General features: G+C 45.5%; 2 protein-coding genes across 4 annotated transcripts in view; both read left to right on the forward strand.

Annotated features, from left to right (window-relative positions):
• The window catches only part of LOC139546522 (zinc finger protein ZFP2-like), a 415,728-nt gene that overhangs the window by 172,376 nt on the left and 227,681 nt on the right, over positions 1-15,671 (forward strand). The window lies entirely within an intron of this gene.
• On the forward strand, positions 1,559-14,960 carry LOC139546820 (zinc finger protein ZFP2-like). Its single transcript, XM_071355642.1, has 4 exons — positions 1,559-2,667; positions 3,127-3,224; positions 3,360-3,537; positions 13,510-14,960. Exons 1-4 carry the CDS (start codon positions 2,322-2,324, stop codon positions 14,478-14,480), a joined length of 1,593 nt encoding a protein of 530 aa, XP_071211743.1. The 5' UTR covers positions 1,559-2,321; the 3' UTR covers positions 14,481-14,960.

The raw sequence follows: 15,671 nt of genomic DNA on the forward strand, positions 1-15,671 counted from the left end.
TAACCAAAAAATGGAGAGAACCACTGAGGTAAGGGACCAGGCTCGGTCTGTCATGCTATCAGTTCCGTGGCTTAGACAGAGGGTCCAGACAGAGGTCCCACCACTCAGTGGACTGTCACCGGGCCCAGACAGAGGGCCCAGACAGAGAGTACAGAAAGTGGGTGCTCGCATGCGGCTCTGCAACATGTGCTAGATATGAAACACATATTGCAGATTGTTACCATAGGTTCATGATAATGTAATATACTTTAGAGAAATAGTCTGCCGTTCCACCCTTGGCACCCCCCCCCCCCCCCACCACTCAGAGTTCCTGGGAGAAATTACAATAACCATCTAGATGGTGTTACTCACCAGATCAGACTGTCTGGACCCAGGTGATCAATAGGATGGTGTTACTCACCAGATCAGACTGTCTGGACCCAGGTGATCAATAGGATGGTGTTACTCACCAGATCAGACTGTCTGGACCCGGGTGATCAATAGGATGGTGTTACTCACCAGATCAGACCGTCTGGACCCAGGTGATCAGTAGGATGTGAGTTGGCTACTCCAGTCAATGGGAGATTCATCATATCACCAGAGACTGGGTAGAGATAACATCGTGGATTTGGTTTATTACTTCGGTTCTGAAGTGTTTCTCATAACAATGCTTGCTGTATTGAATGAGGACAGATAAATGACTCTCGCAGTATTGAATGAGGACAGCTAAATGACTCTCGCAGTATTGAATGAGGACAGCTAAATGACTCTCACAGTATTGAATGAGGAAAGCTAAATGACTCTTGCAGTATTGAATGAGGACAGATAAATGACTCTTGCAGTATTGAATGAGGACAGATAAATATTACACTTGCAATAAGGTAAAGTCTGCAATATGACTGGCGGTATGGTCGTGTGTGATGTAACGTCAGGCCTAGGTATAAATGTATCAGTGGAGGCTCCTCAGAGGAGAAAGGGGAGGACGATCCTCAGTGAAATTCATTTTTTTTTTTTTTTTAACATTAAAGTTATCCTTTTTAGATAAAAATACACTAAATATATATTCACGTCACCAAATAATTGATTAAAGCACACTATTTTACAATGAAGGTCTACAGTAGCCTCAACAGCACTCTGTATGGTAGCACCATGGTCTTGCCGCAGGACAGCTAGTTTCTGTCCTCCTCTGGCTTCAATACAAAACCTATGAGGCTCATGGTTCTCAAGCCCTTCCATAGACTTAAACAGTAATTATGACAACTTCCGGAGGACGTCCTCCAACCTATCAGAGCTCTTGCAGCATGAACTGACATGTTGTCCACCCAATCAAAGGATCAGAGAATGAATCTAGTACTGAAAGCATAAGCTACAGCTAGCTAGCACTGCAGTGCATCAAATGTGGTGAGTAGTTGACTCAAAGAGAGAGAGGACAATAGTTTAGCCGTTTTGAACAAATACATTTCTTTAAAAATGAAGGAGAAGCGAGAGAGAGAGAGAGAGAGAGAGAGAGAGAGAGAGAGAGAGAGAGAGAGAGAGAGAGAGAGAGAGAGAGAGAGAGAGAGAGAGAGAGCGAGAGAGAGAGAGAGGTAGCTATATTTTGTTGTATTTTTTTCACTTTCACTTAGCCTCTACAACTACGCCCAGAAAATGTATACAACTTATACCACCACCCAAAAGGGCAGGTTGGAGACTGGTAGGACCAAGAGGCATGTGCTCTACACAGGTAGAACCTCATCTGTCACTGCGTCCTGTGGCTGCTAATAGTCCATATGCCACTGGGTGAGAAAAGTTCTCATTGTTTTAGGGCAGAATTATATGAGGTGTTATTATGTGTTGTTAGCGATGCGTCTTCGCTGATTTAGCTCGGGACTGACTACTACCACCATCGGCAATCTGTCTCCTAATCTTGCTTAATGTGCAGGTCAGCCCTGGAGGGAAGAATTGTCTGTAAGTAAGAAAGAACATAGCATCTGATTGTTTGCCAGAATAAACGATGTAATGGAGATTTTTCCAATCTGCGTTACCCACTCCAGTCACCAGATGGCGACGTGCGTCTTTCAGGTGATGATTCTTGCGTGACGTATAATCTAGTGGACGGGACGGGCAGCTTCTTCAACAGCGACAAAAGGCTTCTGATTCAACCGATGCGGTGGTTTGCTAGCGAACTTAAAACCTGAACTCTTTAGAACATTCTTGTGTATATTAATATCAGTATTTGCTTGTTAAATTAAATGAGCCAATTTGTTAAATTGATAAAGTTACTGCACTAGGCTAATCGCTAATGCTAAATAGCTATAGGCTAATCGCTAATGCTAAATAGCTAGCTAGCTAACATCCCGACCATGAGCTCACTAAGATATATGGAGAAAGAAGCTCTAGGGCTGAACATAATCTTAAAAGAAGAAGAGGAAGACGCTTTAAGAGTAAAAAATGAAGAAGAGGAGACTGTCACATTAGAAGAAGAGGTGGATTTTACAGTGAAAGAAGAGAAAGGACCTTTTGGAGTGAAAGAGGAGACAGGAGATCTGATTAACACTAGTTTCAGAATCAAAAAGGAGGAAGATGCCATAGCATTGAAAGAGGAAGAACCTTTTGGAGTAAAAGAGGAAGAGGAGGCTATCTCAATAAAAGAGGAGGAAGACGTTTTGGGAGTAAAGGAGGAGGAGACTGAAGATCCATTTAACACCAGTGGGTACTGTCTTAAAAACAGGGGCACAAACTATGCCGTTGTTGAACTAATGTGGGGTTTTAAAGGGGCATTCTACTGAAGTTCTACACTTGAATATGTTGTTCAGTACTGTAGGAATTGTTCAATCTGCCATTAGTACATAGATTTTTGTGACTTTTAAATGTATACATTTATTGAAATCTCCATGTGGTCTATATTAAACTGCACTTCATCTAATAACACACTTTTAAAACTCAATATAGGTGCATAATTCCGACTTAAAATTTCAAAGGTACGCAAAAGACACTCATTTCGTGGAACGACCCTTTTACAATTACATCAAAAACAATATTTTATAAAATGATGATGACAGTGGACATTTTGGCCCTGTTTAGACATGTTCATGCCTCTTGTAAGACCCTGTGATTGCAATAGAAGATCATAAGTTTACCGTCTGTTTGATGTCCTCGTTCACACAGGAGAGAGACATGACTATTGTGGATCCTCTGGGGAGCCTCAACAACATCCTGATGCTGATGAGTCAGAGAAGAGTCTCTCCAGATCAGAACACCAGATGGTACAGCTTGGTCTGGTCTAGCATACAGCTTGCTCTATCGGGGTCTGGGCTGGGTTTCTGTAAAGCACTTCATGACAACAGTGGCTTCAGCATCCATAATGATATGTGTCTGTGTCCCCTCTTTATGGTTACCAGGACAACGCTAGCCCTTCCTCCCTCCCGGAGTCCCCGTGTCGTGCCTCTCCCGGTAGCACCTTACTGCTGGGTATGAAGAGGTTGTCTGTGCAGCTGGTGGACTGCAGGAAAACAACGGGGCTGAGTGGAACTGTGAGAGGAGGAGAAGAGAAGAAAGGATCAGATTTGACTCATCAAAGTAAGTGCTGTAGTTTAGTTTGAAAAAATACAATAGATCTGCCCACTGGTATCTGTTACCAGGACAACCAGCAGAGTTCTGTTAGTTCTGGGATCGAACCCGGGTCTGGAGTGACACCTCAAGTGCCTTAGACCGCTGTGCCACACAGCTCCTTTGTTTGGCTGACGTTGAGGGACAGGTTGTATAGCACCACGCTCGTTGTCCTCAGGGGTTCTCCACGGCATCTCCGCGTCGTTATGCTCGAAGTAGAAAGAAGAGAAAATGTATTTTAGCTCATCCGGGCGTCATGGTTTCTGCGACGTGACTTTTTTATTTTTATTCTGTGAAACACATTACGCCTCGTGACTCAATAAGTTTTCAACATTTCTATGACTACTACCACATGGACAGACTGACTAGTACCACATGGACAGACTGACTAGTACCACATGGACAGACTGACTACTACCACATGGTCAGACTGACTAGTACCACATGGACAGACTGACTAGTACCACATGGACAGACTGACTAGTACCACATGGACAGACTGACTACTACCACATGGACAGACTGACTAGTACCACGTGGACAGACTGACTAGTACCACATGGACAGACTGACTAGTACCACATGGACAGACTGACTAGTACCACATGGACAGACTGACTACTACCACATGGACAGACTGACTAGTACCACATGGACAGACTGACTAGTACCACATGGACAGACTGACTTCTACCACATGGGCAGACTGACTAGTACCACATGGATAGACTGACTAGTACCACATGGACAGACTGACTTCTACCACATGGACAGACTGACTTCTACCACATGGACACACTGACTAGTACCACGTGGACAGACTGACTAGTACCACGTGGACAGACTGACTTCTACCACATGGGCAGACTGACTTCTACCACATGGACACACTGACTAGTACCACGTGGACAGACTGACTAGTACCACGTGGACAGACTGACTACTACCACGTGGACTGACTGACTTCTACCACTTGGACAGACTGACTTCTACCACGTGGGCAGACTGACTACTACCACGTGGACAGACTGACTGCTACCACGTGGACAGACTGACTGCTACCACGTGGGCAGACTGACTACTACCACGTGGGCAGACTGACTACTACCACGTGGGCAGACTGACTACTACCACGTGGGCAGACTGACTACTACCACGTGGACAGACTGACTACTACCACGTGGACAGACTGACTACTACCACGTGGACAGACTGACTAGTACCACGTGGACAGACTGACTAGTACCACGTGGACAGACTGACTACTACCACAGACTGACTAGTACCACATGGACAGACTGACTAGTACCACGTGGACAGACTGACTACTACCACGTGGACAGACTGACTACTACCACGTGGACAGACTGACTAGTACCACGTGGACAGACTGACTACTACCACGTGGACAGACTGACTGCTACGTCGTGGACAGACTGACTACTACCACATGGACAGACTGACTAGTACCACGTGGACAGACTGACTAGTACCACATGGACAGACTGACTATTACCACATGGACAGACTGACTACTACCACATGGACAGACTGACTAGTACCACATGGACAGACTGACTAGTACCACATGGACAGACTGACTAGTACCACATGGACAGACTGACTAGTACCACATGGACAGACTGACTTCTACCACATGGACAGACTGACTTCTACCACGTGGACAGACTGACTACTACCACGTGGACAGACTGACTACTACCACGTGGGCAGACTGACTACTACCACGTGGGCAGACTGACTAGTACCACGTGGACAGACTGACTAGTACCACGTGGACAGACTGACTACTACCACGTGGACAGACTGACTACTACCACATGGACAGACTGACTGCTACCACGTGGACAGACTGACTGCTACCACAGACTGACTAGTACCACGTGGACAGACTGACTGCTACCACGTGGACAGACTGACTGCTACCACGTGGACAGACTGACTTCTACCACGTGGACAGACTGACTGCTACCACGTGGACAGACTGACTGCTACCACGTGGACAGACTGACTGCTACCACGTGGACAGACTGACTGCTACCACGTGGACAGACTGACTGCTACCACGTGGACAGACTGACTGCTACCACGTGGACAGACTGACTGCTACCACGTGGACAGACTGACTGCTACCACGTGGACAGACTGACTGCTACCACGTGGACAGACTGACTGCTACCACGTGGACAGACTGACTGCTACCACATGGACAGACTGACTAGTACCACATGGACAGACTGACTACTACCACATGGACAGACTGACTAGCACCACATGGACAGACTGACTAGTACCACATGGACAGACTGACTACTACCACATGGACAGACTGACTACTACCACATGGACAGACTGACTACTAGCACATGGACAGACTGACTACTAACACATGGACAGACTGACTACTACCACATGGACAGACTGACTACTACCACATGGACAGACTGACTACTACCACATGGACAGACTGACTACTACCACATGGACAGACTGACTAGTACCACATGGACAGACTGACTACTACCACATGGACAGACTGACTAGTACCACATGGACAGACTGACTACTACCACATGGACAGACTGACTACTACCACATGGACAGACTGACTAGTACCTCATGGACAGACTGACTAGTACCACATGGACAGACTGACTTCTACCACATGGACAGACTGACTAGTACCACATGGACAGACTGACTAGTACCACATGGACAGACTGACTAGTACCACATGGACAGACTGACTAGTACCACATGGACAGACTGACTAGTACCACATGGACAGACTGACTAGTACCACATGGACAGACTGACTAGTACCACATGGACAGACTGACTTCTACCACATGGACAGACTGACTAGTACCACATGGACAGACTGACTAGTACAACGTGGACAGACTGACTACTACCACGTGGACAGACTGACTTCTACCACGTGGACAGACTGACTTCTACCACGTGGACAGACTGACTACTACCACGTGGGCAGACTGACTACTACCACGTGGGCAGACTGACTACTACCACGTGGGCAGACTGACTACTACCACGTGGGCAGACTGACTACTACCACGTGGGCAGACTGACTACTACCACGTGGGCAGACTGACTACTACCACGTGGGCAGACTGACTACTACCACGTGGGCAGACTGACTACTACCACGTGGACAGACTGACTACTACCACGTGGACAGACTGACTACTACCACGTGGACAGACTGACTACTACCACGTGGACAGACTGACTACTACCACGTGGACAGACTGACTACTACCACGTGGACAGACTGACTTCTACCACGTGGACAGACTGACTAGTACCACGTGGACAGACTGACTACAACCACGTGGACAGACTGACTAGTACCACGTGGACAGACTGACTAGTACCACGTGGACAGACTGACTAGTACCACGTGGACAGACTGACTAGCACCACATGGACAGACTGACTACTACCACATGGACAGACTGACTACTACCACATGGACAGACTGACTACTAGCACATGGACAGACTGACTACTAGCACATGGACAGACTGACTACTACCACATGGACAGACTGACTACTACCACATGGACAGACTGACTACTACCACATGGACAGACTGACTACTACCACATGGACAGACTGACTAGTACCACATGGACAGACTGACTACTACCACATGGACAGACTGACTACTACCACATGGACAGACTGACTACTACCACATGGACAGACTGACTACTACCACATGGACAGACTGACTAGCACCACATGGACAGACTGACTACTACCACATGGACAGACTGACTACTACCACATGGACAGACTGACTACTAGCACATGGACAGACTGACTACTAGCACATGGACAGACTGACTACTACCACATGGACAGACTGACTACTACCACATGGACAGACTGACTACTACCACATGGACAGACTGACTACTACCACATGGACAGACTGACTACTACCACATGGACAGACTGACTAGTACCACATGGACAGACTGACTACTACCACATGGACAGACTGACTAGTACCACATGGACAGACTGACTACTACCACATGGACAGACTGACTAGTACCTCATGGACAGACTGACTAGTACCACATGGACAGACTGACTAGTACCACATGGACAGACTGACTAGTACCACATGGACAGACTGACTAGTACCACATGGACAGACTGACTAGTACCACATGGACAGACTGACTAGTACCACATGGATAGACTGACTAGTACCACATGGACAGACTGACTAGTACCACATGGACAGACTGACTAGTACCACATGGACAGACTGACTAGTACCACATGGACAGACTGACTAGTACCACATGGACAGACTGACTAGTACCACATGGACAGACTGACTAGTACCACATGGACAGACTGACTAGTACCACGTGGACAGACTGACTAGTACCACGTGGACAGACTGACTAGTACAACGTGGACAGACTGACTACTACCACGTGGACAGACTGACTTCTACCACGTGGACAGACTGACTTCTACCACGTGGACAGACTGACTACTACCACGTGGGCAGACTGACTACTACCACGTGGGCAGACTGACTACTACCACGTGGGCAGACTGACTACTACCACGTGGGCAGACTGACTACTACCACGTGGACAGACTGACTACTACCACGTGGACAGACTGACTACTACCACGTGGACAGACTGACTACTACCACGTGGGCAGACTGACTACTACCACGTGGGCAGACTGACTTCTACCACGTGGGCAGACTGACTAGTACCACGTGGACAGACTGACTACTACCACGTGGACAGACTGACTAGTACCACGTGGACAGACTGACTAGTACCACATGGACAGACTGACTAGTACCACATGGACAGACTGACTAGTACCACATGGACAGACTGACTAGTACCACATGGACAGACTGACTAGTACCACATGGACAGACTGACTACTACCACATGGACAGACTGACTAGCACCACATGGACAGACTGACTAGCACCACATGGACAGACTGACTAGTACCACATGGACAGACTGACTACTACCACATGGACAGACTGACTACTACCACATGGACAGACTGACTACTAGCACATGGACAGACTGACTACTAGCACATGGACAGACTGACTACTAGCACATGGACAGACTGACTACTAGCACATGGACAGACTGACTACTACCACATGGACAGACTGACTACTACCACATGGACAGACTGACTACTACCACATGGACAGACTGACTACTACCACATGGACAGACTGACTAGTACCACATGGACAGACTGACTACTACCACGTGGACAGACTGACTACTACCACGTGGACAGACTGACTTCTACCACGTGGACAGACTGACTATTACCACGTGGGCAGACTGACTACTACCACGTGGGCAGACTGACTACTACCACGTGGGCAGACTGACTTCTACCACGTGGACAGACTGACTAGTACCACGTGGACAGACTGACTACAACCACGTGGACAGACTGACTAGTACCACGTGGACAGACTGACTAGTACCACGTGGACAGACTGACTAGTACCACATGGACAGACTGACTACTACCACATGGACAGACTGACTAGTACCACATGGACAGACTGACTAGTACCACATGGACAGACTGACTAGTACCACATGGACAGACTGACTAGTACCACATGGACAGACTGACTAGCACCACATGGACAGACTGACTAGTACCACATGGACAGACTGACTACTACCACATGGACAGACTGACTACTACCACATGGACAGACTGACTACTAGCACATGGACAGACTGACTACTAGCACATGGACAGACTGACTACTAGCACATGGACAGACTGACTACTACCACATGGACAGACTGACTACTACCACATGGACAGACTGACTACTACCACATGGACAGACTGACTAGTACCACATGGACAGACTGACTGCTACCACGTGGACAGACTGACTGCTACCACGTGGACAGACTGACTGCTACCACGTGGACAGACTGACTGCTACCACGTGGACAGACTGACTAGTACCACGTGGACAGACTGACTACTACCACGTGGACAGACTGACTACTACCACATGGACAGACTGACTGCTACCACAGACTGACTAGTACCACGTGGACAGACTGACTGCTACCACGTGGACAGACTGACTGCTACCACGTGGACAGACTGACTGCTACCACGTGGACAGACTGACTGCTACCACGTGGACAGACTGACTGCTACCACGTGGACAGACTGACTGCTACCACGTGGACAGACTGACTGCTACCACGTGGACAGACTGACTGCTACCACGTGGACAGACTGACTGCTACCACGTGGACAGACTGACTGCTACCACGTGGACAGACTGACTAGTACCACGTGGACAGACTGACTACTACCACGTGGACAGACTGACTGCTACCACATGGACAGACTGACTGCTACCACGTGGACAGACTGACTGCTACCACGTGGACAGACTGACTGCTACCACGTGGACAGACTGACTGCTACCACGTGGACAGACTGACTGCTACCACGTGGACAGACTGACTGCTACCACGTGGACAGACTGACTGCTACCACGTGGACAGACTGACTGCTACCACGTGGACAGACTGACTGCTACCACGTGGACAGACTGACTGCTACCACGTGGACAGACTGACTAGTACCACGTGGACAGACTGACTACTACCACGTGGACAGACTGACTACTACCACATGGACAGACTGACTGCTACCACAGACTGACTAGTACCACGTGGACAGACTGACTGCTACCACGTGGACAGACTGACTGCTACCACGTGGACAGACTGACTGCTACCACGTGGACAGACTGACTGCTACCACGTGGACAGACTGACTGCTACCACGTGGACAGACTGACTGCTACCACGTGGACAGACTGACTGCTACCACGTGGACAGACTGACTGCTACCACGTGGACAGACTGACTGCTACCACGTGGACAGACTGACTGCTACCACGTGGACAGACTGACTGCTACCACGTGGACAGACTGACTAGTACCACGTGGACAGACTGACTACTACCACGTGGACAGACTGACTAGTACCACATGGACAGACTGACTAGTACCACATGGACAGACTGACTACTATCACATGGACAGACTTCATTAGTGTGTTTGTGGGGAGCATGCTGTTTATTTAGTCAGGCGATGCCCACATTATTCTGACATATTTTAGAATGTTAATTATGTGAATGTCAATGCATAATGCCATTGGGTAGGCTTATAATTTTTTTTTTTTTTTTTTGCCTACTAGGGTGAGTTTTTATCTTCTATGCTGTTACAACAATTAAACTTAAAATGTTTGAAATTAAGCATCATTCATCAGTAAATTTAAATGACGCATCATTCTCTTTCCTGTCATATCGTCAGATCTTGTCCCCGGACAGTAAAGTTCAGTTGGCGCTGAACCCAGTCTGCCGCTGGTAAATGTACCTGATTGTTGAACCATGTGTGCGGTGTAGGGTCTATATGTCTACCACTCCGTGTAGCCGTTAGCGATGCTAATGTCTTCAGTGTAGGGTCTATATGTCTACCACTCCGTGTAGCCGTTAGCGATGCTAATGTCTTCTGGTGTAGGGTCTATATGTCTACCACTCCGTGTAGCCGTTAGCGATGCTAATGTCTTCTGGTGTAGGGTCTATATGTCTACCACTCCGTATAGCCGTTAGCGATGCTAATGTCTTCTGGTGTAGGGTCTATATGTCTACCACTCCGTGTAGCCGTTAGCGATGCTAATGTCTTCAGTGTAGGGTCTATATGTCTACCACTCCGTGTAGCCGTTAGCGATGCTAATGTCTTCTGGTGTAGGGTCTATATGTCTATCACTCCGTGTAGCCGCTAGCGATGCTAATGTCTTCTGGTGTAGGGTCTATATGTCTACCACTCCGTGTAGCCGTTAGCGATGCTAATGTCTTCAGGTAGACTGAAAGACAATTTAAAGGTAACCATAAAGTAGCCTATGTCTACCTGCCAGAATCGTGATTATTTGCATCAATCCGGTGGCCATTTTGTTTGAAAAACTCCCATTGCAACTGCATTACAGACAGACTGGTGTCTGGTGGCACTTCAATTAAAGGCTAACTACACAAAAAACATCTAATTTCTCAGATTTTTCCCAGATCTCAAAAATGGCACTGTTGTGGTTGTCTCACCTAGCTACCTTAACTTCTCTGCGCTACGGATCCCTTTTACGGGATCACTTTCCTAGACAACCGCTAGAATTGCAGGGCGCCAAATGCATAAATATTACTAAAAATATTTATAATCATGCAATCACAATTGAAATATACCAAAACACAGCTTAGCTTGTTGTTAATCCACCTATCGTGTCAGATTTTGAAAATATATTTTACAGCGAAAGAAATCCAAGCTTTTGTGAGTGTAGCTTTCAATGCTACAACAGCTAGCCCCAAATTAGCATGGTCATGAAAGTCAGAAAAGCAATCAAATTAATCGCTTACCTTAGATAATCTTCGGATGTTTGCACTCACGAGGCTCCCAGTTACACAATAAATGTTATTTTTGTTCGATAAATATTACTTTTATCACAAAAAAACGCCATTTGGGTTGTGCGTTATGCAGAGAACTACAGCCTCGTTCCGGTCCTGAAAGGAAGATGAAAATTTCCAAACGTATCAGATGAAAAAATATTACTAAAAATATTTATAATCATGCAATCACAAGTGAAATATACCAAAACACAGTTTAGCTTGTTGTTAATCCACCTATCGTGTCAGATTTTGAAAATATATTTTACAGCGAAAGAAATCCAAGCTTTTGTGAGTGTAGCTTTCAATGCTACACCAGCTAGCCTTATATTAGCTTGGTTAGCTTGGTCACGAAAGTCAGAAAAGCAATCAAATGAATCGCTTACCTTTGATAATATTCGGATGTTTCCACTCACGAGACTCCCAGTTACACAATAAATGTTATTTTTGTTCGATAAATATTACTTTTATCACAAAAAAACGCCATTTGGGTTGCGCATTATGTTAAGAAAACCAAAGCCGTGTTCCGTTCGACAAATTCCAAAAAGTATCCGTAATGGTCGTAGAAACATGTCAAATGTTTTATATAATCAATCCTCAGGTTGTTTTTAACATAATCGATAATATTTCACCCGGACCATAACCTATTCATTAAGAGACAAAACATAATCGATAATATTTCACCCGGACCATAACCTATTCATTAAGAGACAAAAGGAAAATGGGGTGCCCCTCTCTCGCACGCAGGAAATATTCAGAGGACACCTGACTACTTTTGAAGAAACTCACAAATTTTTCAAAATAAAAGCCTGAATCTTTGTCGAAAGCCTGGTCACAGCCTGAGGAAGCCATTGGACAAATAATCTGGTTAATACCCATTTAAATGGAGGTTTGACGGGCCAGGGAACACAGATTAAAAAATATATATATATATCACTTCCGGGTTACATTTTCTCAGGTTTTCGCATGCAGAATAAGTATTGTTATACTCACAGACAATATTTTGACAGTTTTGGAAGCTTTGGAGTGTTTATCCTAATCTGTAAATTATATGCATATTCTACGATCTGGGCCAGAGAAAATGTCAGTTTACGTTGGGCACGTTATTTAAAAAAAATATAATAATAATCTGACCCCTAGCGCTAAGAGGTTAGATGGATGCACTAACTACAAGTTGCTCTGGATAGTGACCATACTATTCCCTTAAAGCCACACAGTGTAAAATACATGGGTCATGTAAACAATGGAGCACATGCATCACATGCTAAGAGCACTTGACTGTAAGTCTCTCTGGATAAGAGTGTCTGCTAAATGACTAAAATGACAAATGTATGTGGAGATTTCATTCAGGTCTCCCTGTTTTAATCACTCTGTTTGTCTTTGGCAGAAGAGAGACCCGACTCAGATGAACCAGAGACGTCTGAACCAGCGAGACGACACCACTGTTCCCAGTGTGGAAAGAGTTATACCCGTTTATGGAGCCTGAAAAACCACAAGAGAACACATGTAGAGAAGAAGTCTTACCACTGTTCCCAGTGTGAGAAGAGTTTTAACCATTTAGGGAATCTTAAAAACCACAAGAGAACACATGCAGAGAAGAAGTCTTACAACTGTTCCCAGTGTGGAAAGAGTTTTACTCATTTATGTAACCTAAAATCGCATGAGAGACGACACACAGGAGATAAGCCTTACCAATGCTCTCAGTGTGGTAAGAGATTTATTGAGTCAACAGAACTGAAAGTTCATAAGAGAATACACACAGGGGAAAAACCATTCCAATGCTCTCAGTGTGTAAAGACATTTTCCCGACCAGGGGACCTGAAATCACATGAGAGAATACACACAGGGGAAAAGCCTTACCACTGTTCCCATTGTGAAAAGAGTTTCAGCTGGTCAGGGACACTGAAAGAGCATGAGAGAATACACACAGGAGAAAAGCCATTCCAATGCTCACAGTGTGGAAAGGGTTTTGGCCAGTTACGGTACCTGAAAACGCACGAGATGATTCACACAGGAGAGAAGCCTTTCCAGTGCTCTCAGTGTGGAAAGAGTTTTATCCTGTTAGTAAACCTGAAATCACATGAGAGAATACACACAGGGGAAAAGCCATACCATTGTTCCCATTGTGAAAAGAGTTTCTGCTGGTCAGGGACACTGAAAGAGCATGAGAGAATACACACAGGAGAAAAGCCATTCCAATGCTCTCAATGTGGAAAGGGTTTTACCCAGTCAGGGAGCCTGAAAATGCATGAGAGAATGCATACAGGAGAAAAGCCTTTCCATTGTTCCCAATGTGGAAAGAGTTTTACCCAATTAAGGAGCCTGAAAAGTCATATGGTGACACACAAAGGAGGGTAGCCTCACCTCTGCTCCCAGTGTGGAAAGAGTTTTACCCAATTAAGGGTCCTGAAAGAGCATAAAATAATACATACACTCTTCATGTCACTCATTTTCAGAGGACCTGAAATCACATGAGAGAAAAGAGAGGCTGTGTTCTGACTTATGGTTTTGACTGAGAATGTGTTTTTGTCATGAAATCTAATTGTATATATTAAATCATACTCACAAATAGGCCTAAATTAGTTTTTCTATTTTTCATCTTGAGGCATGGTCAGATTTGAACAAATGCATTTTCTATTTTATTTTGAATATAAACTTTGATTGGATACAAACTATTAGCTCGAAAATTTTATAATTTGGATATTTCATAATGTAACTTAACATATAGATGAATATAATTTGTATTTTTTGATTCTTTGAACTTTGAAACATCTTTGTTTGTGTTTTTCATCGAGTAAATTTGTGTTTCATCAAGATAAAAGGAGTATGAAACTGTGATGACTTGTTCTGATAAAAATGTTTACATTTTAGTCATTTAGCGGACACTCTTATCCAGGGCGACTTACAGGAGCAATTAGGGTTAAATTCCTTGCTCAAGGACACATCGACAGATTTATCAGCTAATCGGCTGGGCGATTCTAACCATCGACCTTTCAGTTACTGGCCCAACACTAAACTACCTGCCGCCCTAAAGTCTTTCCTTGATTCCTTGCGTCCTCCCCCCCCTCCAAAACTCATTGGAGGAGATCTGAGATGATCTTCTCCTCCAATACGACCAGAGAGGATGCTGGGAAATCAAGGAAAGACCTGAGATCTTCACCCTAGTAGATTGCTGTTCTACTGATGGAGAATGGAACCACTAAAACAGGCACCATCTCAAGTCAATCCAGTTATGTAAGGTTGCAAGATTGGATCCCCCGGGCTGACAAGGTGAAAATCTGTTATTCTGCCCCTGAACAAGGCAGTTAACCCACTGTTTCCCGGTAGGCCGTCATTGTAAATAAGAATTTGTTCTTAACTGACTAGTTAAATAAAGGTTCAATAAAAAAAATGTATAAATAAATATTTCAGGCCACGCCCACTGACACCCACAGTTTAAAAACAGACAATGACATGAAGACATCCAGAGTTAAACAACACTGATCTTTTGCTACAAAGGCCCCTCTTTCTCTACAATTGGTAGTTACAGTCTTTTCCCAACGCTGCCAC

This window comes from Salvelinus alpinus, chromosome 2 (assembly GCF_045679555.1).
Source record: "Salvelinus alpinus chromosome 2, SLU_Salpinus.1, whole genome shotgun sequence".
In the NCBI taxonomy this organism is placed as follows: domain Eukaryota; kingdom Metazoa; phylum Chordata; class Actinopteri; order Salmoniformes; family Salmonidae; genus Salvelinus; species Salvelinus alpinus.

Excerpts from the sequence above, each read along its gene's own strand:
- LOC139546820 (XM_071355642.1), top strand. The coding sequence starts at position 2,322 with ATGAGCTCACTAAGATATATGGAGAAAGAAGCTCTAGGGCTGAACATA. Across the intron at positions 2,668-3,126 it reads TGAAGATCCATTTAACACCA|GAGAGAGACATGACTATTGT; the intron begins GTGGGTACTGTC and ends TCGTTCACACAG. Across the intron at positions 3,225-3,359 it reads CCAGATCAGAACACCAGATG|GACAACGCTAGCCCTTCCTC; the intron begins GTACAGCTTGGT and ends TATGGTTACCAG.